Source organism: Nyctibius grandis, chromosome 2 (genome assembly GCF_013368605.1).
Source record: "Nyctibius grandis isolate bNycGra1 chromosome 2, bNycGra1.pri, whole genome shotgun sequence".
NCBI lineage: Eukaryota > Metazoa > Chordata > Aves > Nyctibiiformes > Nyctibiidae > Nyctibius > Nyctibius grandis.
Window position 1 is genome coordinate 96,382,882 of NC_090659.1, and position 25,581 is coordinate 96,408,462.

At 38.8% G+C, this 25,581-nt stretch overlaps 1 protein-coding gene across 2 annotated transcripts in view; it reads left to right on the forward strand.

The window, feature by feature from the left end:
* Window positions 1-25,368, forward strand: part of RNASEH2B (ribonuclease H2 subunit B) — a 40,144-nt gene extending 14,776 nt beyond the window's left edge. Inside the window, exons 3-11 of one of the 2 annotated variants that reach the window (XM_068425214.1) lie at window positions 1,086-1,193; window positions 3,484-3,560; window positions 6,160-6,280; window positions 11,522-11,586; window positions 14,294-14,399; window positions 17,423-17,501; window positions 18,459-18,501; window positions 23,211-23,291; window positions 25,245-25,368. In XM_068425214.1, coding sequence (XP_068281315.1) covers window positions 1,086-1,193; window positions 3,484-3,560; window positions 6,160-6,280; window positions 11,522-11,586; window positions 14,294-14,399; window positions 17,423-17,501; window positions 18,459-18,501; window positions 23,211-23,291; window positions 25,245-25,352 — 788 coding nt within the window. In that variant the 3' untranslated portion in view covers window positions 25,353-25,368. The remainder of the gene's footprint in view (window positions 1-1,085; window positions 1,194-3,483; window positions 3,561-6,159; window positions 6,281-11,521; window positions 11,587-14,293; window positions 14,400-17,422; window positions 17,502-18,458; window positions 18,502-23,210; window positions 23,292-25,244) is intronic. The other variant, XM_068425215.1, reaches the window with a different exon arrangement.
* The last annotated feature ends 213 nt before the right edge of the window (window positions 25,369-25,581 follow it).

Genomic DNA, 25,581 nt, shown 5'->3' on the forward strand with positions numbered 1-25,581 from the left:
TTCACTCCTCCCCTTCCCAAAAGAAAAATTATCAGAGAGCTGAAACTATATCTTTAGGTGAGGTTAAACATCTGGTCAGCCTTTTGGATAGAGGGGGGAAAAATGCATTATCAGTCATTTTGGGGAAGAGATGTGTCTGCCCATTTTAGCTGACCTCCCTCCGCACCGAGGAATCTCTGCAGACTGAGAACAGCAGCGCTGACATCAGCTTGCAGGGGCTTACATTGAGACTTTCTTGAGCCAGCCCATGACCTGCAAGTCAGTGCAGCTTTGCAATTTATGTGTTTTGAGCAGGACGGCCATGTTGTAGTTGCTGTTGTCTCTTGTAGATGGATTGATAACCAAGACAGGACCAGTCCAGCCAACAGACTCAGCTGACCAAATTTCGGTGACTCCTTCTGTACTTCTGGCAACTTCCTGTTTTAGATATGGAAAATGCCGATCCTGTGCGCAGCATATTCATCACCCTTTCCTTATAGCCCAGAACTAATGTGAAATGGCAGAGCTAGGAGTGGGCTAAAATAAAGCTTTCCTTTTCCTTTCCAAACTATCAAGAGTCTAATGGGCACTTCAAAGCAACTTCTTTTAGCTTCCTTGTTCACCTTATTTGTCTACCTGTACTGAGTCATCAGCAATCCATTTTGATGCACAAAAAAAAAGTTACTTCAAATTGTCACTTGAAGGTTTGAGACTTTTGTTCCCCTAACCCAGAGCCTGATATCTTGGAGACAAACATGATGGCAGGCAAGGGAATTTTCTTGCTTTCCACCTTCCCCCTTCAGTACAGACAAAAGCTGATTTCTTGAGAGATTTTGATTTGGGTTTGCATCAATGCTTTGTGTAGTAAGATGAACTATTCACACATCTTATTTATTGATTCAAATTCAGTTTGGTTTATAGAGCTGGTAAATGAACATCTGTATATAATAGTTTTCTTTGTCTGAGCTTTCTTTGTAGTGAGTTTATGTAGAATGTGTGTATGTTTGTGTGTCTGTATGTATATAAGGCACATTCTTCAGATGTATTGGGTATTCTTTTGATTTTTGTGAAAGCTTACAAACACAAACCAGATTTCTTTTCAACAGGGGAAGCAACCCTTTACTTATTCAATAGTGGTGCACAGCAGCTGTTTGAAGTAAAAGCTTTTCATGAGGAATATCGTTCCTGGTTTATAGGTCAGACTGTTCAACAAGGTGAGTAATATAACCTGTCTTTCCCCCAACTGTAACTAATGTTCATACACAGACCTTCCTTCTCTCTTCTAGTAAATTTACAGGTGTTTTTCCTAGTGTTTGAGGCATGCTGCATCACATCCCTACCTTCTGACACACTCATTTGCCATCTGGATTTAACCAGGGCTGGGGGCTTTGTGGTCTCGCTTTAAAAGGCTGCCTTTGGCAGCCTCAATTAGACAGATGTTCATTTGTCTTTGAGGAAGGCGGGCGAGGGGGAAGTCATTCGATTGTATTTAAACTGAAGTGCCATAAAATACTTAGCCTACCTTGTCAATCAGACCAGCAAGTCCTCAGTGTAAGTAAAATATGTTTTATCCTACAGAAGGGAAAAAGGGCTGGAAGGCCTTAGCTAGCTAAGCAGAGTGGTGTGTTAGAGCTCCAAGCATTGGATTATATGTTCTTACTTTCTTTTAATTACGTCTGTAGTCCCCTGTGTGAGTGCTGGGATCTCAGGATAGACCTGCTGTCTGAAGATGCCATTTCTGTGTTTTGTCTGAGCTTGTCTATACCATCCCAGTCATCCTCTGATCCTAGCTCACCTTTGTGAAAATGAGGAGGAAACTTATGTAACTGCTTGAGACAGCTTTAACAATCCTTTATCAGTAAGGATGTCATTGGAGTAGTGTTTCTCTGCCAGCATATCCATAGACCAAGCAATAAGTATTAATTCAGGAGATGAAGGTATATTTATTTTGTCCTTTTTAAACTAGCAAAAAGACCATTTATAGTAATAAATAAATGCAACCCCACCAGACATATGCCTTCTTTAATGGTAATATCCCAAAGTGTGTTTAAACTTTTAAACATCCTCTGCAGGTGCATATAGCAATGCAAGCGGTATGTCTGTGAGCTTTTCCTTGCTCCATTTGGGGGTGAGCCAAAAGACTAGGTCTGCTCCCTGCTCCCAGTTAGGTCCATGTTGTATTCTCCCTCTCGCTTTCTAACCTCTGTTTTGGCCCTTGGGAAACAGTTGCCTTAAGGAATCATCGCCTCAGTTTTTTTTAAAAGATACAGGGGGAAAAATTGTTCCTCAGTGTTAGGGCTGCTGCATCTCTGAAATGATCAGGGGAAGAACAACACAAAAAAGCTGTGTGTTTGCAGTTAAAGCAAATTATTTTGTTATCTGCAGAGAAGGGCAGGGGTCTTTATACACCCATAGTGAGTCTGAACTCTTCAGAACAAATAAAAATATCTCTTCTTGGAGGTATAGTGGAAAGCATTTCAATGGAAGCTTTGAGAAAGTGGCTAGTGTTTTTTTTTTCCCTCCAGTATTATTATCAAAGCTTTCATGTTTGTAAGTAGTCCTGATGCTTGCTTTGCCTCACGCAATGCATCATGTTAGTAATGCAGATGTTAGATTGGGTATCAGCTTTGCCCAAACCATGTTCTTCCCGCCCCATTTTTTGTTAGTTTTAGGGCCATCACAGTAGGATTTCCTTTTCTTTAATTATCTTAATCATGTGATTTAAAACAGAAAAAAATACATTTATTTGCGTTTAGTTTGCTAATTAATGTCAAATTGTCATCAGTTATTGGGTCTCATTAGTGAATTTCCTTGATGTTACATTGTTTCCAATTATCTACTATTATACAAAAAGCCTGACTAAGCCATTGTCCTGCAATGAGCTCCAGATGGGCAGAGGTGTCTGTTTCAATGGGAGACCAAGTTGTTCCTTTGTGTGTAACTTTGAATACAACATACTGAGCCATATTTTCTGATCTATTTAAGTTTATTTTATTCTATTAGGAGACTGCATGCAGATTCTCCCCTTACAGATGAGAGGCAGCTCTAACTTAACTCGCTCTTGAAATTCTTTCTTGCCCTGCCTACCTCTTCTGCCAGCACAGTGTTGCCTTGCCCAGTGTTTCAGGTGGAGTATACTGGATATATCTGGTATCCCAGGACAAGTTTGTGTTACACCCCAATCTGCCAATAGAGGGCAGCTTCCATTTTGCTGTTTTTAATATAGTCTGGAAAAAGGCAAAACTAAGTGCCTGAAGCCAGCAGAGCTGCAGTGGAGCTTGTGCTTTGGTTTGGCAGGGTTGAGAATTGAGTTATCTCTGTATTTTTAATATACAATCACAAATACTATTTTCCTGCCCATTTTATAAAAATATTGGGATAGTTAACGGAAAAAAAAAATTCTCCTCTTCTTGCCCATACTCCTGAAAAATATCCTTAAAAAAAAAAAAGTCAATATATTGTGCCTCTTGGTACTAAGCTTACTTTTACATATCTGTTACTTAGATGGGCGCCTGCTGTTTGTTACACCAATGGACCCTTTATTTCTGATGCTTTACTACCTCATAAAGGCAGACAAGGAGGTAAGCCTGCTTTATTTTTTCACTGGAATTCTCAGGAGAAAGCATTCTGACTTCATTTTCTGCAGAAGTTATGTTAATTTTACAAAGAGAGGCTTCCATAATAATGGAAATTTAATTTGCATTTAAAGCAGAGATGTCCACCCTAGGAGTACTTTTGTTTGCGTCAAGTTTTTTGTCAGTAGAATATATTCCAGGAGTCAGCTTGCAATCTCAACAAACTCTAATCACCTCCTTTTTAAGAGAAGCAGAGAATCTCTTTTGTCCTTTTGTGAAAGCCTATCCCAGAACTATTGAATTTAAAATTATGAGGTGTAATTAGAGTAAAACAAAGTAGTGCCCTTTCTGAGGCATCAGTAGATGAGTCATTTGGGGAAAAAAGGGAAAAAGAAAGAAGAATTTGGATGCTATGGGGGAGGAAGAAGGAACATTTCTGTGTCAGTTTGAACTTGAAAGGAAGCATTGCCTTTTTAGAAGCAGTATTTGTAGAGATGCTGTGTCATAGAACAGCAAACGGATGACCACGTATCCAAAAGTTGGATAATTAATAAATGGCTTAATTGATTTATCATGGGTGTGGCAAAATCTCACTTAAATTTCCAAAGTGTATCAAAAGGCATAGGCAAAATTATTGATTTATGGTTTATAATCTGCCTGTGGAAAAAAGGGCATAAAATGAAATGTAAATGTTGATCCTTGTTTTTTGTTTCACGGAGGCAATAATTTCACTTTGTGTATCCTCGGAATTTTTGTTCTAAGAGCATTTCCTATAAGGTTGCTTGCTATTTTTCTGCTTTAGATTGCAAGTGGAGAATGCAGAACAATTTTTGTATGGTGAAGAAATAAAGTCCTACTAGACATTTGTAATAGTAACGTATTGTTCTGTAATTATTTTAAATTATTTATGTTATAGGATTTGCAATCGTATTCTGTATTTCTGTGGTCTGTTTCTGCTTCAGGGTGGCCCATCAGAAGAAGTAATTTCACAAGGAATAGTTTAGCTCATTCTCTAGGCACTGTGCTCTGTTTGAATTCAGCATCCCTTTGAAAGCTTTATACCAAACTTAAATTAGGGAATCTCCTCTGTCTATGTGGTAGAAAGTTGAGGTAGCATGAGTAGAGGACAACTACTGCTGCTGTTTCTGTGCATGGGAAGAGTCCTGTACTGCCCTTTACTTTCTCAATACATTGTTTTCTAGGTGTTCTGTTTTTCTAGGCCAGGCATGGTGCCAGATAAATGCATAAAGCTGTTCTGGGTCCTATATCAGGGCAAACGCATTCCTGCAGTGTCCTGCCTGAGTTAGCATGTTCTTCAGTAAAGGGAAGTCTTGAGGATCGTGTTGCAGATACCTCATGCAAGGCCAGCCTGAGTGCAGCACAATCACTTCTGGCTTGAACTAATGACTATCAAGGTACCCACTGGGTATCTTAGGATCATCCTTTGCACCATCCTTTGGTTTTGATAGTGTGATGTGGGGTTGCTTAATGTGTCTTCTGAGCAGAGCCATCTCCTATCCAGCAGGCTTTCTTGGCTTAGGCTTTGTGCCCCTGCACAATGTAAATGTGGCTGTCTTGCTTCAGGACACAAGCTGGTTTGTGCAGGTAAGTTATCTACAGGAAACAGTTTCTTGCATCTTTATTACTGCCTCTCATAACCTTCTTTTTGCCATTGTTGTTGTGCCTTTTCTTTTTCAGGAGAAAAAAAACTTCAAATCCTTTCTGGGTTTTTTTGTTTGGTTTTTTTTTTTTGCTTGTTTTTATTGTGATTTAACAATACATTATTACTTTTATTAAGCCTCTGACTGTCTAGCAAGAGGATTAATTAATAATGAAAGCAGTATACCCAAGTGCTTTTCTTCACACTGACCAGTATAATGACTTCAGCTTTGGCTCCTGAGACCATGCACTCCCTAAGGATGCAGAGCTCACTGAGTCTTTGTACTGATGCACTAAAGGATCTTTCCAACGGGAAGGCCGCCAGTTGTGCCAAACCGTGCTGAATGATTATGCATTGTTTGGCAACGGCAAAATCTGTTTGATGGTTCTGTCATGTGTGCGGCTATTTAAGTTGTGCCAAAATCACTTTATATGCATACTCTGGCCAAACTGGAATTGACTTTGCAGAGGTGAAAGGTTAATAGTGTGTTCCAGAAGCTGCCCTGCTCCTTTGAGATTTATCTTTATGGAAGGAAAAGCAAAATTTGAAAGGAAGTTATGACACTGGGTTTAATCCAACAGGTTTTTGTCTAAACCACTATTGGCACATATTGACTACTGTGTCTTATGTCATCTTCCAAAAAATCCCTCTGTACTTCACATTAGTTTCTCCCCATGTTGTTTTAAATTTGGTCTTTTAAGTGCAGTAATTGAAGAGTTCAGCATTTTGCAGGTATTTGCTAGTTTGAAATAAATATTTATATTTTGCTTTGTAATCAGTTTCTGAATGTGTCATGTATTACCATTGAAAATACAATCTTCTTTAAATCCTTAGTTTAAAGCTATGGCCATTGCATGCATATGTATTTCTATATATGTGGAGTGTGTATATGTGTCCTAACATTATAATAACACTCTTATGTATTTGCCTTTGGTGTATTTTCAGCAGCAAGGAAAGTTCCAGCCACTTGATCAAGTTGTGCTAGACTCAGACTACCCTAACTGCCCATTGCTGCTGAAGTGCGCAGATGTTAAACAGTACATACATCATGTAACAGAAGAAAAAGGTGAAAAAAAAGGGGCTGGGGGGGGCAAAAAAAGACTGGATTTGTTAGTGCCACTTCATTATAAGATAGATTTAAATATTGTTTTTTGCTTTACCAAACACCCAAGGTGCTGGATGAAGCTGTATTTTAAAAACAGAAGCTTAGGCTTAGAAGTCATTATTGCAGTATTGTGAATAGTAATGTGTGGATCTCGGATTATATGCTGTAACTCTAAAATACTTGTGCAGTCTTGTTGCTAGGTGTCATAAAAATTATAAACTGATCAGAGCTGGCTTCTTGACGTTATTGTTGTGAACTTTCTTTGCCTTTTGATGAAAGCTTTACATCTGTCAAAATTCTTTATTTAGTGTAGGATGGTCTGGTGTGGAAGAAAACTGTTGTCCATTTGGCTTTTTTTCTCCCTTTGTCACAAAGCATTCAAACAATGGGAAAAATCTCTAGAAGAGAGAATATGCTGCTGAGAAAGAAGAGCACAATTTTTCTAGCTTTGCATAATTTAGTGTTGTGGGTTAAAGTTCAAAGACTTAATTTTTTTAAAATAGAAACGTTGGTTGGGATGTGTAAAGTGTATGAGAGAGAAAACCTAAATGGGAAAAAAAGCAAAGTATCAGTTCTGTACATAGTGTCCTCAACCTTTGCCCAGAATTCCCTTTGGTATGGGGGCTTTTATTTTATTTGAGGCAATATATGCTTTCTAGGGAAGAGGAGGGAGGATTACATAATTTTCGCAGATTGGCAGACCTGCAAAAGATGCAAGACCTCAGTTTTTATATTCAGTCCCTTAAAGAGCATTGTCCTTATGCTTGCTGACTTCCTGATAGTGAATAGAGATTTACCTACACACAGATGGAGACCTACAGGAGGAGGTACAGGAGTCTGAGAACATGTAATCTACCACCAAGTGTGAAACAACTAAGCTGTCTGACCCTTATGCGTGTAGAGCTCCTCCCAGGAGTTGAGGTACACAGACTAAAAGCCAGAAACATTAGGGATTTGCTTTCAGTAAGCACTCTGCCCTTGTTGTTGATATATTTAAGAATAAATATTTAGGTGATCTAGAGATAACTGGAAATTGGGTAAGGAAAGGTGATGGAAGAATGAAAACCCTACTAAGAAGTAAAACACCAGACCTCTTTTATTGCTGCATAGAACATCAGTGTCAGGGAGGGGCTGTGAGTTTTTCCTGACAGATATAGATGGACAAGTTTAAGTATTTCCTGTATGATATGGTGCATACGCAGTAAAGTAGGGCAGTTGCTTCCCCCAGGAAATCTATTTGAACTTTAGGGCAGGACATGTTTCCATTGAAAATGATCACTTTAACAAGAGAGCAGGAACTCTGGGCAGCAAAACTGTTGTTACGTTCTTGCTGGGACTGGGGTAGTTGGAATTATGTGCTGTTGTGATACTCCTGGATTTCCAAAAGAAACTTCAGAAAACATTTAGTTACATTCAGTATCATTGGGAGCAGGTAACCTTTTTCTTTGAGTGAGTTCTGGATTATGAGAAGTCTTCTTTAAGACAGGCGCATCTAAACTGCAAAACTGCTTTTGCCTTCCCATGAAGTGATAAATACTTCCAGTAAAAACTATTATTAAGCTTTTAGGTAATTGCTGTGCCCTACAACTTGTCTAACACCAGCTAAGGAGCTTGGGGTGAGAGAAGGGGTACTAAACTTCTGTGCATCCATCTGAGAAGGTGAAAAATCATGCCAGATCCTCTTGACTGTCAAACTAAGAAGTCTGTATAGGAATGTAGGACAAGGTCTGGATTATTTTTCTGAAGGGACACTGCCTCCAAACAACAGTGCTGCCTTTGGGCAGTGTTTATGTTCCCTTATTAACAGCAAAATAAAAACAAAATAAAAGTCTTTGCTGTAGACAAGGTCTTATATCTTGGTCTAACCTCTGTATCCATTCTGAAATTGTATTTGCATCTGATGTTACCCATCAGAGCATCCTCTGATAAACTGTATTCTGTTAGACAGTAGTGAAGATGCTTTACTGCTTGTTTTTTTGCATTCATGTTTTTAATTATGTATTATGTACACCTATAAGTTTGTGTCATTTTGCCAGCAAATAATAGTAACTGTTAGAGAAGTTATGTTCACTTCCTGGGTTTTGTTCTGAAATGTAAGGTAAAAATTACTTTTGTCATTAAAGCAGTATACACGTGCACGCACCAGCTGTATGTGATGGTTTTGGATGTCCCCAGGCATGTACCTGCATGTACCTGCTGCTGCTTTTCTTGTTCAGGTTTGGGTTGGGTTGAAAGTAACACCTGGGGTTGTTCTTAGGATTTCTTTCTTTTTTTAGAACACCAAGCATATTGTTATGCAAGAAGCACATTGGCGCTTGCTTGCCTGTCATGCACAGATCATCTTGCTGTTCAATCCACTAAGCGTGTTTCATATTCTCGTCTTTTATTGCCTGTAAAAAATACCAATATTATGACTAAGGTACTCTTTTCTAGCTTTAAGACCTTTTGTGCACTTTGTAGCCCTTCTTGTTTAAGGAGTAGAGCTTTCGGGCAAGATGTATCAGTTGTGTTGAGTCTTCTGCAGCTCTGATCTGTTTGACAGAACCTAACAACATAATTATTTCACCCTTAATTTAATCTTAAGGCATTTAACATCTGTCTAACAAATTCTTACTCTAGAGAGCTCACAGTTCACACTGAATTAGCAGAAAGTCCACCTTCTCTGGCCTCAGTGTCGAAGGACACTGAAAATGCATTTTGCTGGAATAAATTTCTGGTTACCTGCCTTAGTAGTTGGAGAAAGGGTGTGTTACAGCTCGCTAAATCTGGGTGAGGCAGGCTGTTTGCTAATAAATTCAAACATCGGATAGAAAGTACAATAGAGAAGGTTTAAGAAAGGGTTATGAATTCCAGTTCTAGAGTGTTACTCTTTGTTTCATTTTGTAAGGCAAAAACTGCACTGTGATCTTGTCTGATGTGATTAACGTGAAGAGCCAAGAAAACTTACCTGATTAGGATAACTAAGTAATATTGCCAAGCTTGTATTCCCAGAAGATAGGAAAAAAGGGGCCATATGAATTTCAGAGTTATGGAAAACACTGAGAAAATGGATGTTAAAATGTGCTTTAGGCAGTTTGCTCAACAATACATCAGGGAAACTTCCAAGTCTACATAGCGATTACCCGATCACTGAACATAATATTTAATTGTAGAACCACTTATATTCCATCTGTATTTCTCAAACCCAATCTTTCCAGATGTCTCAGACCAGTTTTATAGGCACCAGACACATTAGGGAACAAAAGGCTTTCCAATACATACTCATATTATCAAACATAGTTGCTAACTCTCACCAATATCAAATGTGCATCACATGTTAAATCCACGTTCCAATATTGAATCCTTTTGTCAGCAGTTTGTGACTTTCATAGATCACTTTAATTCTTCAGAGGTCTCAAATATTGTCAGTTTCTAGAGCTTAATAGTCAAAACTGTCAAGAACACAAAATATTTTCAAACAAAGTGATCTCTGAAGGGTTCAGTGTAATTATTTTTCACATGTTTTAATGAAAATGGCTTCACAGTTCTACGTTTCCTTTCCCTAACTGAGTCACTCTGAATCATGCTGTTGTGGGGGAGTCTGCCTGGGAATCCAGACTAGAATTACTTTTCAGCATGGGTTGGGGGATGGTGGCCAGAGGATGTCCCTTCCTCGAACTTTCTTAGATAAGAGAGGAATTCACGAATCGTACTCACTGTACTTGGACCCAAACCATGTTAGCTCTTTGAGAAGCAGATTCAAGTAACCAGACTGTCTCCCCATTTTCTGCTTCTTTTCTTTCAGAGCCAGTTAGAAGCTTCTAAGTCCTTAAGGCAACAGTGCAATGTCACAGCTAATTACTTTACCTGCAAGTCATCAGCTTCATGATGCAGTGTATATTAGTGTTTTTTTCCCTTTTTGCTCTGAAGAATTTTTGCATTTTACTCTTCTACAACTGTTGAGATAGATTTAAACTTTATCATGTGAACAGCTTTCCTCGGCCTCTCCATACCCCCTACCATGCATACACACAGAGCACACAATAGTTAGTTATTTGTATGCAATTTGAAAGAGCCAAGATAAACCCCAAAGAAGGAAATGCTGAAGGAATCATAAATAATATGTTGCTGTTTGCAAGGGGAGAAGAAAACTCCATGAACTGAATGTTGGAATATGATACCGGATCAGTAAATGACATGAAACAGATGTACGTATTTATGGGAACGGTATACAGGAGATTAAAACTTGTTGCAATACCTGTTAAAGACTGAAACACAGTGGATTCTAAAATCTCCTGTGAAATCTTATTAAGCATTTAATTCCATTTCCAAAACGTAGCTTTCTGTGAATTAATACTGAATGGTTATACTGAAATTTCCATGAGCCTTTGTAGTTTTCTCTTTCCTTTGCCTCAGCATCGTGAACTCGCATATCTCCAGATAACTGATCACATGTGAGCAGCAAGTGTTCATGATACCCTAGTTGTCACAGGGGAAACACTTTCTGAAATTCTTATATCATTGAGTTAATTTATGTTTCTCAATAAATCATAAGTGAATCATGTACTTCCTCCCACAAGGAGTGTGTTTCACTATCTTGGATTCTGTATTTTCTTTTGACACTGTATTGAACTACGTAAAAGGGGGATAGAAGTAAAACTTTTTCTTTAGTCACCCTGTGAAGTGAGAGGGGAGAACTGATAGGGAAAGAGTTTATTGAAAGGGTGGATGGTTTGTCTTCACTAACCAGCTCTCTGTCCTGGCCCCTTACTAGGTGCTGGAATTCAGTAAGTAAAGATTTAAGATATTATGTTTAAAAAAAAAAAAAGCAGTCATGGAACCAACATTTCGTGTTGTGAACTATGTAGTTAAAATGACCAGTCTGATGACACAGGGCAGTGAAGGTTTGGCAAACTACAGGGGCTTGGGAAGAGTCTCAGTGAATTCAGGCAGCCCAAAATTACGCATAAATAAATAAAATATGTGCTTTGCTGGATTAGGGCCTAATTAAAGAATTGTCAAGTTTTTCAGACGTGCATATCAGCTCAGTCTGTTTATTTTTCCACATCTCCAATATTTTTGAAACTTATTGCCCTGATATCAAACACGTGCAAGCTGCAAATTAACTTTCATTCTGTATCTACAGCTTAAAAGATTTTAAATGTGTTGAAAATGCAATCTAAACCAGTCATGACTTTCTTCCCTTTACTTGTTTTTACTCAGAGATCGGCAGCCAGAAATTCCACAAATACAGCCAAGAGAAGACACTGAAGTGGTTAAAGAAAAAGGTATTGTGTTTCTCTTTTGGTTTCAAAACTGTCTTATGTTTAAAATGAAAATGCTTATTAGCTTGTCCATATCTGCATTTGAGTCATGTGGCGTGCCTCAGTTCAAGGTACGTGTCCTGTCCAAGGACAGCGATCACAGTAAAGTTGTTGCACTGGAGATTGTGATGAGGTATTAAGAGAAATTACAAGTTTATTATGTTTCTTTTTCTGACGGAGCTGGCATGAAAGGGATTCATGAAGTGTGGGTAGGCAGCAGAAGCAGCTGAAGTTCAACTTATCGCTGTGTTCTGTAGGCTTTGCGTAAGGTGAGGGACTTGTCTTTTGCTTCGTCAACTTCACAGATGGGCTAGAGGAGCACTTTGACTGTTGCAACTTTTAAATTCATACAATCATAGAATGGTTTAGGTTGGAAGGGACCTTAAAGTTCGTCTAGTTCCAACCCCCCTGCCACAGGCAGGGACGCCTTTCCACTAGACCAGCTTGCTCAAAGCCTCATCCAATCTGGCCTTAAACACTGCCAGGGAGGGAGCAGCCACAACTTCTCTGGACAACCTGTGCCAGTGTCTTACTACCCCCACAGTCAAGAATTTCTTCCTAATATCTAATCTAAATCTACCCTCTTTCAGTTTAAAACGATTCCCCCTCGTCCTATCACTACATGCCCTTGTAAAAAGTCCCTCTCCAGCTTTCCTGTAGGCCCCCTTCAGGTACTGGAAGGCTGCTAGAAGGTCCCTCTGGAGCCTTCTCTTCTCTTCTCCAGGCTGAAGAGCCCCAACTCTCTCAGCCTGTCTTCATAGGAGAGGTGCTCCAGCCCTCTCATCATCTTCGTGGCCCTCCTCTGGACTTGCTCCAACAGCTCCCTGTCCTTCTTATGTTGGGGTTTCCAGAGCTGGACGCAGTACTCCAGGTGGGGTCTCACAAGAGCGGAGTAGAGGGGCAGAATCACCTCCCTCGACCTGCTGGTCACGCTGCTTTTGATGCAGCCCAGGATACAGTTGGCCTTCTGGACTGTGAGTGCACATTGTCTGCTCATGTTGAGCTTCTCGTCAGCCATCACCCCCAGGTCCTTCTTCTCGGGGCTGCTCTCAATCCATTCTCTGCCCAGCCTGTATTTGTGCTTGGGATTGCCCCAACCCAAGTGCAGGACCTTGCACTTGGCCTTGTTGAACTTCATGCGGTTCGCACAGGCCCAGCTCTCAAGCCTGTCAAGATCCCTCTGGATGGCATCCCTTCCCTCCAGTGTGTCAACCGTACCACACAGCTTGGTGTCGTTGGCAAACTTGCTGAGGGCGCACTCAATGCCACTGTCCATGTCGCCAACAAAGATGTTAAACAGGACCGGTCCCAATATCGACCCCTGAGGAACGCCACTCGTCACTGGTGTCCGCTTGGACATCGAGCCGTTGCTTTAAAGCTGAACAGAAATGACTTCGTTTTGTGCTATGAATGAGTTTCCTCGTGAAGTTTTTGCGGAGTCTCTCAGGATGGTCCTGGTACGGTTGCTACTATCCTGATCCAATCATGCTGTTCAAGAGGTCTGTACAGTATGCAGAAAATAAACTAGTGTTATAGCTAAGCTTGATGTGGTCTGTGCTTTGGTATAAAGAAGGTGAGTATCATTTTACACATACACATGTGCCCCTCCTGTGGCCACTTTATGGAAAACATTGTATGCATCACGTGATACAAGGAAGCCTTGTCATTTAAATTAGTCAATACAAGCACAAAATCTGGTCTACTTTTTGCAGTGATGAGGCATGGGGATATCTTTTTTGCAATGAATACCTGAATATTTACATTTGAACAGGTACCTGTTTGTGTTGTTGAAAATATCTTCTTTTGCCAGTTCTCTCTCTCTTAGACCCAGTATAGCAGTGCCCTGTAAAGTCCTTAATCTTTGATTTCTATCAGGACTGCCTTTGCAATCCAGCTGAGCTCAGGCATTCTCTGTTCTCCAAGCAGGTGTATTTCTCACCTGTATAATCATGGCTATTGCATCTGAGTAGCTCAGTTCATCTCAGTCCAGCGCAGAGCCACGAAGATGATTAAGGGAGTGGAACATCTCCCTTATGAGGAGAGGCTGAGGGAGCTGGGTCTCTTTAGCTTAGAGAAGAGGAGACTGAGGGGTGACCTCATTAATGTTTATAAATATGTAAAGGGCAAGTGTCATGAGGATGGAGCCAGGCTCTTCTCAGTGACATCCCTTGACAGGACAAGGGGCAATGGGTGCAAGCTGGAACACAGGAGGTTCCGCATAAATATGAGGAAAAACTTCTTTATGGTGAGGGTGACCGAACACTGGAACAGGCTGCCCAGAGAGGCTGTGGAGTCTCCTTCTCTGGAGACATTCAAAACCCGCCTGGACGCGTTCCTGTGTGATATGGTCTAGGTAATCCTGCTCCATCAGGGGGATTGGACTAGATGATCTTTCGAGGTTCCTTCCAATCGCTGACATTCTGTGATTCTGTGATCTTAGGGTGCTGCAAAACTGGTACTGTGTTGCCAGGGCAACACGTTCAAAGACATGCTAGTTTCTTTGGGTTTTTTGAGCTCATATGCTAGTCATTACAAATGTATATTAAATTTCACCACAGTCCATAACTTGTGTGTTTTATATGCTTGAAACAAAATTATAAGAGCTTTGTCACTACATTGACATGTGCATAACAACACTGATACAGACATTTCATTCTGTGGTTTTCTATAGGTCAATCAAACAGTGAAAGCACTTAAAAGCAACAATATATGTGTAGGTGAAAGGGTATATGCAGCTACATTTATCAGCGATAAACAGATCACAGATACTAAAGAAGGTAAGAAAACTAAACATTGTAATGAATTCCATTTTCGTGAAATCGCATACGTGGTGAGAAAACACATGATTAGAATCTAAAATGTATTGAAATTGGCCTTTGCAGTAAATTTATTCCTTGTACAGAAAATTCCATATATGGACTGTATGCCTTGACTTTTCTGAGTTCTTTGGTATCTTCATCAGATGACTTCGTAATTAACAGTAGGTCTCAGCTGGGGTTCTTTTAGCTTCTCCTTAGTTCAAGAATACATTTTTTTCAGTGAAATACATGCTGAAGTGCTTTGCTGAACTGAGACTGTCTTGGACAATAGAACACATGCTTATAATATATATGAGTATCCACCCAATAAGTGTCTCTGTATTAGAACAGACTTCTTTTTTATTATTATTAGCATGCAAATGCTCTTTATAGAATTCTCCAAGAAGGGAAGGGATCTTAGGAAGTCATGGTCACAGAGTAAAAGCTCCTGATCCAAACATTACTTTATGTGACAAATGTATAGAATACACAAGTGTGTGCTTATTAAGAGCAAAAACTTTAATATGTGTATTAAATTGCCCTGAAATTGACAGTCCTGGTACCAAGAAGTCTGGAATGATCCTGTTTGCTTCTAGTCACCTTTTCCCTGGGGAGGGCAATGTCCTGAATGTTATTGGGATATGAAGTTGTATAGAGAAGCCTGAAAATATACTCAGAATAAATTCTTTGACTGTTAATTAAAATTAAGAAAAGTTTAGAACACGATAAACAAAAGCAAATTGTTTCTTATTACAAAGACATTCAGAAGTCTGCACGCTGTTGAAAAATAAGGAGAAACAAAGCAACTTGCTGACGAAGTGGAAAATGAGTTACCAAGTAATGATATCAAAGGAAACAACATAAATGAGATTTAAGAGGCAACTAGACAGTTTTATAGAACAGAGATTGTAATATATGGCTTTTAAAAAGAGGCAAAGCTGCAAAGCTTGTAAGTGACTTCAACTTACAGTAGCTTTTCATCCTTTTCACCATGCCCATTTTTTTAAAGAAAGGGAAAATTGTCCTGACAGCAACCATCCTGACTATGCTTAAATACTTTATCTCTGAAATTTGTAATTAAATAGTTCATCTGTAGTGCTTTTTCCACCTTCCTTCTTACTTATAGTAACATGGATATAATAGTCTTTTAAAAAGCCTTTTTTAGATTTAAAAGAGGAACATTGAAATAGGGAATACTGGGGGTTAAAAGTAGGTAAGTTTTGGACGCAGTCCCACTGTATGTAGCAAGGTGAATGACAGGAAGTCAAATGGACCTTACTCAACACTTATTTTTAATAAGACTAATTTTCTTGTCTGATCCTTTCACTGCCATGACAGTGCAATTTCTTTCTGTAGAGAATTGCTTTCATAGTGTTATTATGAAGTTTCGATACCTTGTAAATAGATGGGTATATGTAGTTAGCATCTACAGATGTTGTAGGGCAAAAATCTGGGAGGATATAATGAGTGTAAATGGGGAAGGAGGGGAGGTTTAACATGTAAGACCTGAATATTTCCTTCAGAAGACAAAGAAGGGAGGTGTGCAAGTATTCCTGATGTTTGACAGGAGGTTAATAACAAAGCAAGGCTAGGGTGAGAACACAGACTCCCTAGAAGGCAAACAGTGGTATTTTAAAATTGGTAAAGGAAGTCAGTGAAGATTGCTTCAAGGCAGAAGTGCAAAGAGAATGGATTTTGTATTTAGTACAAAATAAAAGCAGCTAACTTGCACTCACCATTCAGTGTCATAACGCGAAGAGTGAAATGATGGGAATATTTTTCTTAAGTGATAAATTGGACATATTAAGTACTGAGGTGAAATTGTCTTGGGTTGGAATTATTTCTTGTTCTCTCCTGACTCTAAAGTAGGCTTAGGGAGTGACAAATCCTTGATGAATCTAGGCAGTGGAGGAAGGAGAAGTGCAGATAGGAGATACTAAGAATTTGATGTCAGTACAGTTGAAATGCATATGCTGGTGTCAGTTTGTTAATGCTTTCTGCTTCAATGCCAGTTTGCATTGGGCTTTTTAGATTTAAAAAAAAAAAAAAAGTGGAGACTATCTCTGGCACAGAAGTAGTTCTTTACCACCCTGAGGCTAGTTTACCACGTGCTTCTGAACTCTTTACGTGTGTAGGCATATGAACAGATAGAGCCGGCCTGTTGTAGATGGAATTCAGAGGCAAGATTTTAGCTTAATGTCTGTCTGACAAATACTTCCTGTGCATGGGTGCAGTTACTCCCTAGCAGCCCCGATAACAGCAAGTTTAAAAGATCCAGCCCATGATCAGTAAGTGCTTGTGTAGAACGTGACCGGAAAAGATTTGGTTTAGGACTTCATGTTATAAAACGGTCACTTTTTTTTTTCCCAGTCTGTCAGAAAAACATTTATAGCAGGAGTGCCCTGTACCGAAAACAGCTTCTAGTAGTTCATATTTCCACAGATAATTATCCCGTCTTGCTAGTGATGTTTAGATAGGCCTTGGCATTTTCTGTAAAGTACTGAAATTAAGTACAAGACTTTGAAATAGACTCATTGTCTCATCTAATTGTTTTCAGTTGAAGCCAGAAAATGTACTTTAGTACTGAAGCCCTTGCCAAATAATTGTAAGATCCAGATGCTTTAAAATTAATGATTGCGTGTTCTGTTGAGTCAGCTTTTTACTTTTGCAGGTTTTTAAAATATAATTTCTTTGGAAAAATACATGATATCTAGTATTCTCAGAAAGTGAACAGCTTTTGTAAAGTACATACGGCAGATATTAATAACATGTGCTGACAAAGTGAGTGCAGTAAGTCTTTACGTTTTAAATAAACCTACAAGTGTCATATAACATAAACTATTCAACACAGAGAACCATCACAGTGTATCCATTAGGAGTCTCTTACTGTTAATTCAACCTTATGATTTATGGTAGCGCATGCAACATGGCTAAGGCGACGTGACTATATAATGTGAATGTTCTTTTTCTTCTCCTTCCCACTCCCTGCCCTGTTCTTGAAGACTATGTACGGTATGCCCATGGGTTAATATCAGAATATATTCCTGAAGATCTGAGTAAGGAGTTGTTAAAATACTTAGGGTAAGTATTGTTCCAGCTAGCTGCTAGTTTTATATGGCATGCATTAATGTCCTTTTGGTCATTTCTATTGAATACTGAGATTTGTTCATCAAGGTTGTAGTGAATGACATGATGAGATTATATTTGCCATGCTTTAAATGTGTTTTTTTTCAAATGTAGATTATGCCTTTCAGTTGTTCCTATGATGCTAAGCTCCATGGGCTGGAGGAGAGATGTGATATAAGTGTGATATAAGTGTGATATGTTTGTTATCACAGTTTCCTCATGAAAACCTGAGCAATGTATCCCATTTTAAAGCAAGGTGGGGAAGGAAATCCAAAGAGTTAAAGCAATTTGTCCATCATTGTCAAGCACGAGCAGCAGAGTAGAATCCTCATCCCCACTCCTCTTTCCTTTTCCCTACTCGCTCAGTGCTGCTGGGGTTTGACTTCACATATCTAGCCTGTGTTAGTTTATATATAAATCTGGAAGGTGAGCCTGCATCCTTATCCTGGTGTTCCCAGCCAGCAGCAGACTTTGCTTGGAGCGTCACTGGGACCCTGCACCTGCCCCTCAGTTCAGTTCTGTTCAAAGGGTTTTGTTATGGTGGCCTATGGAAAAACATTGCAATTTGCAGCTTGAAGTCCCATAGTTTAACAGTTGCATTGAAGGGATCTTATGTGCTTTATAATATCATTTTACTAATAGCCAAGGTTTTAAAAAGTAAAGTGGAGTTCTCCTCTTTTGATTGCCAGATATAAGAACTTTCAAAAGAGCCCATGTTGCTATATAGTGCCTGGGTCTGTTTTATTTAACCAAGTTAGAAATACAGAGTCCATGAGCTGCTTTCTTTTTGCAAACGCATGTCGTGTGTGAGCAGCTAATAACCAAAGCAGCCTTTGTGGGGAAGGAATTATAAGCTTTAGGTTGTGCAATCCAGCTGTCTTAATTTATAACTTAAAATCTTTTGTTCTACAGGCTCCCAGACCTTAAAAGCCCAGCACCAGAGCCACCATTGAAGGTAGGAGAACATGAATATATTGACAAATACGTTGTGTTGTAAGCTAATTTCTCTGAATTATTATTAAAACTAGATGAGGTGGAGTACTGGGTACAATACAATAAGTAAGTTGGCCTTGTGAAAAGCCAGTCTGAAATAATGCAAGAAATTTACCAGGTACTTCATATTTTTTAATAAGGAGTATTTTGGTTGGTTTTCCTGTTTAAAAAAGGGGAGGGAAAGAGAGAGACATACTTTATGGTTTTGGTCAGCAGCCTTTTCATACGTGTTTTGCTTATTTAGTTTTATTGAGGTTGATGGGACAATATGACCTCATAGGTTTTCTTTCATATGTAATTTATGAGGACCCTGAAAGGGACCTCCTGGGTCATGGATTCCCAGACAACCAGGTTGGATAGTCTCGCATACATTGACCATTCTTCATTGTAAGTCTCATTAGGAATTTTTATTTCCATTACTTCTCTTGGAAGACTGTTCTATAACCTCATTCCTCTGACGCTCAGAAACCTTCCTGTAAATTCCACCTTGAATTTATTCATGGCCAATTTGTTCCCCTGCACTTTTGTACTAACATTATAATTGTTTGTTTTTTTTTTAATTGAGGCTCTTTTCCCTCCCTAACATTAGTTCTCTCAATGTGTAAAAGGAAAACATATATCTTTTCTGTTTTCATTTTGTGAAGCCAAACTTGGTTGTGTAAGATGGGTTCTCCATTCCCTCATCATCACAGGAACATTTCTTTACACCTATTCGAAGATGAATTCAATTGTTTCAGAGCAGGTGACCAGAATAATATATAATGATTCATGATAAAACCTTAACTGTTACAATATGATGGCATTCTTCCCTTCTTGTCTTAACTGGAAGTAATTTATCTCATTACATCTTAGAATCCCATTTGCTTCTATTACTGTGTGATGTACCAGATAGCTCACAGTCATGCTGTGAACGGTTAAGACACACAGTTGTTTTTTTTTCTCCACTGCAATTTTTAGTTGATCAGCATTCAGATTTACGAGAAATTTATGCAGTTAGCTGCTGTGTACATGACCTTGTACTTCTTTACATTTCATCCTTTTTTAACGTTTCCAGTCTTGAAGGTTCTCTGGCTTTTCCGTCACAGTGTTAAAAGCTCTTTAGGTATTCATAGTGCTACTCAGTGGTGCACATTCAGCAAATGTTAGCATGCTGTTATGTTTAATTAACAATTAATGGACATTTTGAATAGATACTGTTCATGGCACTCCACCAGTGATCTCCATCTGATCTAATGACATCCCTTTCTGCATTATTTGCCTTTGTTTCCCTTTTACCCAGTTTCTTACGTACCTTAAAATTCTTTTGCAATCTTAGTTTTCTGTAATTTCAGTTGCTTAAGTGACACCATGTCAAGTCCTCTGGCAATCCTTCACGTTTTCTGGTGACAGAAAATGTTATCTTTGAGAAAAAAAAGATAAGTCGGTAGGCACTACCTACGTTTAGTTTTCATTTACTCTATATCTTTAATTATTCTTCCTTCTTTCACTTTTTCTCCCCTCTCCGTTCTGCTGAGGCCTACTGTCACTTTTTCCTCCACTTTACATGTAGATGGGTGTTTGGCTATTCTGCAGCACTGTGGTCCCTACCTGATTTCTGAGGCAGTCTCCCAACAGTGTCAGCATATTGAGTTTTACTTCTTTCTTGAATACAGTGATTTCTATTCTCTTTTCTGCCCCTGTGTTTAACCTCTTCATCTTTATTGAAAACAATTTATGGAGGCAAAGGATTTATTCCATTTTGGGGCTACAGATAGATTAGCTTTAATATCTATCCAGTCCTTACTGTATAGCTGCTTCACTTTTTCTTTTTTGATTCCCTTTTTGCCTCTGTGACTAAACAACCTTCTACTATTTGTTTTAATTTCCTTTCCAAGGTCTAACTCAGCCTGACTTTTTGGCAGTTCTCAGTTTATCCCAGTATTACCTGACCCCTAAAACAAATCTCTTTTTTTTGGCAGTCTTTTCTTCCCCGTTCATTGTAGAATTCTGCTTACTCCTAGTATCTTTTTTTTGGGGGGGTGAGAGTGTATGTGTATCTGTGTGAGCAAGGGGGAGCATTCATATAATTTAGTCTGAGAAGCTCTTTCCTTCAAGATTTTTTCACCTTGTTTGAAGCAAAAGATCCAAAATCACTTCTTCCATCTTTTTCTTTTACATTCCAAGTGTCCACCTCACACATGAAGTCCCTTTGCTTTGGCTTAGAGAAGGCACATGGTTTACAAAGTTTGCCCCTCTAGAATCAAGAACCCCACTTTTGATTATCCTTTCCATTTAATTTGAACTGAGGCACCCTATGTCTACTGAGACTAGGTTACTTACTACACCGACCTTTCCTGCAATGTCCCTGCTACTAGCCGAAACATAGTCTAAAATAACATCATTTCTGGCTGGTTCAGTGGCTGTTCTGTTAAGCAGTATGTCAGCTAGCACATGTAGGAATAATTGGGCCCTACTGTTATTAATAGCATTTGTTCTTCAATGTATATCCATGGATATAAGTTATTTCCATGTGGTTGGACAGTTGTTCTGGCTGCACAGTTACTTGGCCCTTTGATTCAGTTAAGAATTATCTTTATGCGTTGTAAGAAATATTAAACGCATCAGGAGCCAACTGATATTCATTAACCATATAAGCATGTTACAACAACTATATTAAACTACATGTGATGTACATTACATATTATGTACGCATAGCTTTTATACCATTGGGATAGTTCTGAGAATCTATTTTTAAAAATAGTTCTATTTCAGCAGTTTGGTTACAGAGGAAATGAGGCTTAGAACTGTTCAGTTGTTGGGCAGTGAAATCTTTCTGAGGATCTGATTAATTTCCAGAGCACTGACCAGGGTGTGCATGATGCTTCTGTGTTTAAGTCTTTGCAACTTCAGAGATTAAAACACTCCTTTATTTCACAGTCTCAGAGGAGCAAGGCAGGGTTGTATACTGGAACCTATAGTCTCCTTCAGACCATTTTTATTCACTTGCATTGACATTTCTCCTCATGAGGGCAAAGTGTATTGACAGACATAGTATAGGATTATTGCAAATAAAGAAGGGTCTAACATGAGTATAGGATTATTGCAAATAAAGAAGGGTCTAACATGTATTTCCTATTATCATAAAAGTAATTGCATGTTTAGAAATGATGTTAAAATAAATTCTGAATGGAAGCGAGATTTAGAAACTTCAGTGGTTAAACAGAAAACTACGACAGATTCTCTCTCTTGTAGTACAAGAGTAAACTGAGTACAGGCTGGACTCTGTAATTTAATGTTTAAATCAAAATTACATGTTCTTTATATTATTTGTAAGCCATTGATCTTGTGTTGTAATCGTCATACTGTCCAGTTTGTCAGCATAGGGAGTCTGGCCATTGGCAGGTGATGACAGACATCTACAAAGAATATGTAGGCTCTGCTACAACTAAACAGCAAATGTTTTGCTGAAATGCAAACATTTTGTTGTAAGTTTTAAAAACTTGTTTATCAGATTCCAAAAAGAGAAGAATAGTAATTATTCATTAGAATGTAATTTGAAAATGTAATCACAGCACAATAAACAGCCTCCTAGAGAGGCTGATCCAGATCCCATTGAAATCAAAAGAAAAGGCTGCTGTTGGATCTGGTTCTAAGAGCTGAGAAATCTAAGCTGCAGACCTGGCTTCTGTGCCAAAGAGAGAGAGGTGGGAGCACGGGCAGAGAGAGAGAGATCACAAGCACCATAAACAGAATGAATAAAACAGGATCTTAAAATGTATGATACCATCCAAGTTGCTTGCAAAATCACTCTCTCTGGCACAGAAACCAGGAAGGCCACAGTTTAGATTTCACAGGATATTAAGGACAGGGTAGTAATACCAGATATATAATAATAATAAAAATACAGTGTTGTAAAATACTGTATACTTTTTTTTCCCTTTTGGAAACATACCAGGAAGTTTTCGTCTTTAAACTAAACACATGATTACAGTTTCTGGAAAGAAATATTCATTCTTACGGCCTGATCATGTGAAATGCTGAGAACTGTTCACTTCCATTATTCCTGAAGTTAGAAGGCACCCAGCACATGCAGAGTCAAGCTTCTTAATATACGGTTGGATTCAAGCGATGAAGCAGTCAGCAGAACTATGTCAGTGTTTCACTGTTGCCAAACTGTAGAAACTAATTACTTCTAAAGGTTGTGCACAAATCGATAGTAGAGTAGATGATGATCCACTTGTGTTGGCAGATAGCAATAACACTGGAGTTGCTGCACAGTTACGTGAGACCATGGGGACCAGAGTCTAAGTTCCCTGGCTGTTAGACACTAACTTCCAACAGCTGCTCCATAAAGGTTCTCTAAATAGACTCGTGACACCAAAGTCACGATCATGGAAGTTAAAAACGAGTTTCAAGTGATTTCTAGAAGTCATTCTTGAGAAGGCTAGGAAGAAGAAAATCCTTCCTATGACACTGACCAGTCTCTTCTGAATACTGCAGAGATGGTATATATTCACGTGTAAAGAAGACAATTACAAAAAGAAATCTTCCACCGTTACTGCAGGTTCTTCAGTTGATTGACAGTCCTATTTTGGTGCTGTGGTTACGTTATAAAGCCAAAGCTTTAAACTTCCATGTGTGTACATCATAAAAGTGGTTGACAAAGCAACTTCCTCACTCTTAACATTTCAGAAAAGGAAATTTTCAGATGTCCCTGTGGAAGCAGAACAAGACTATACTAAGTTTAACAGCAGCAATCTGAAAACCAAAAAGGTAAGCAAGCCTTACATTCATGCATGTTTTGCTAAAGCATAGATTAATATCCAACAGTAGCACAGGGTGCCTATTTTTCTCCTCCAAAACACATCAGAAAAACAAATAAAAAATGTCAGATGTCTGTAGTTATATCTCCTTGAACTTTTCATTCATGTTTAATTCGACTTTGATAGTCTTCATGTCCCATTCTGAACTCTTCTATACTGTTACTGTTTGACTGTATTTTATCAGTGAACATTCCAGTGAACCTCACAGACTTTGACACGTGTTAAGGTGCGCAGCTAATGCTTGCAAAGCTCTTTGAGATCTTTAGATGAGAAACCCTATGGCTTAGTGATAGCAACTGTTAAATTTCAGTTATTTGAGAAAGAAACAAAGATGGCTGCATTCACTTAAATTCCAAGAGATGCTAAGACAGGCTTTATTTTTACCTAGAAATATTGCTTGTGCACTTACTTATGTCAGCTTAATGAAGTTAAATCAACACAGATCTTGCTGCTGCCAACTCCAACACAAGTTTGGAGGCCAGTTCAAATCTGAGTCCAGTGGTGCCTGCCACTGTACTATTCCTAGGAGAGCAAGAGAGATGTGAAAAGAAATAGATTCTGTCTGTGTGTGCCAAAGTTGTGAGGCTTGCACTGGCTTATTTCTCTGAACATTAAAAGGAAGTGAATACTTCTCCAGTCCATCAAGAACCAAAAAGGCCCTCTGTGCTGGTCTGGTGACCTTCAGACTAATGCTGACTACTCTTTATCCCTTTGCAAAGAGAAGCAGCTGGTGACAGATGCAGTCCTTCCTCCCCTCAAAACCCCCAGAATTTTTTGTATTCAGGGCATTTGCTAGTTTTGAAGTAAGAAGAGGATTGCCCCCTAAGTGAAGGTGATAAATAATTTGAAATATGCATGTTTTCCCCCTTCCCCAATTATGTACCTATAGCTTTTGAACTGAGCATAAAGATAAAAATAGACTGAGGAGAGATAATTCATTTTAACATTAAATATGATTTACTTCTGAAATAATGAAGCACATTGATGAGAGAATCTGGGAAAGAAGAGATAGCTCTTGGACTCTGTACAGTATACTACTTTTTTTTAAATACTTTGGCAGTGTTTTTGTTTGTGTAGTAACACAAACGATCGTACTGTTGTTGCATATCTCCATCCTATCCATAACCTTCTAACTGATCCCAAGTATTGTAATTGTGAAGTCCTGCAGACTAAGGAGTACCATAAAGAAAGGTCAATGCAAAGTTTTCTTAATAGGGAAAACAGCTAGAGATTTAAAACATAACATTTTAAAATGTAAGAAAGAAAAGAGGTCAGCTCTATAAAACGTGGCTCATAAAATGTGTTTTAGGTGTAAAAGTCTGGGAAGTTGTCCCAGTGGCCTCAAAGTGCTTTGCAAATGTTAGTTACCTTCTTCACTCTTAGTTCTTCCATCTCTTATCCCTTTATTTCACTGTGCATAGTCTCTTTGATAATAAATCAGTGTGAATTATTCATCATCTGTAATGCAAGGCTGTAATTCAGCCTGCTGACAGCATAATCATGAGATTGAGTCGGAGGGTACAGTATGCATCTGTTATATTGCATGCAGTATTCCTCTTAATGTACACTCAGGGATTATCCCAAAGTAAACGTTTGAGTTGGGATTCCTCATTCTGCAGACAGGAAAGATGTTTCACCTCCTTGTCCTTGTAACTGATTCTCTGTCTTTGTCTGAGGTAAAGTAATTCGTGATAAGGTTTTTTTATGTTTGAATAATCTCAAATTTGTTTAGTAAGGTTTTTCTCCCTACAATTTAAAGCCTGCAATAACATTATCTCTACTGCTGTATACTAAAAAAGCAATTCAATGTCTTGCTTGACTTCTGTATTTAGGAGTTTGTAGCTTACACTCCCCTTCTGTGGAGATGCTGCTTAACTGCTTCTATTTATCATTTCATTAACAGGCAAACAGCAAGATGTCTGCGGCACAGAAGGCTCTGGCCAAAGTTGATAAGAGTGGAATGAAATCTATTTCTACTTTCTTCAGCTCCAAACCTAAAGCATCAAAATAAAGACTTGTTCTGGAAAGAGTTTTATACAGTGGTTATTTTTATGTTAAGCTTAAAGATGTCTCCTGGGCTTTTTTGTTAGTATAGTATATGCAGGGCATGTCTGTGTACACGGTGGAGTGTGATGAAGAGACCTGTGAGCTAGTGTGTGACAGAGCTGTTATGCCTCAGTGGGGCAAGGCAGTACCATGTAGATGTTCCATCCTGGGTCAGGGAGACAGCCTAGCTGCAT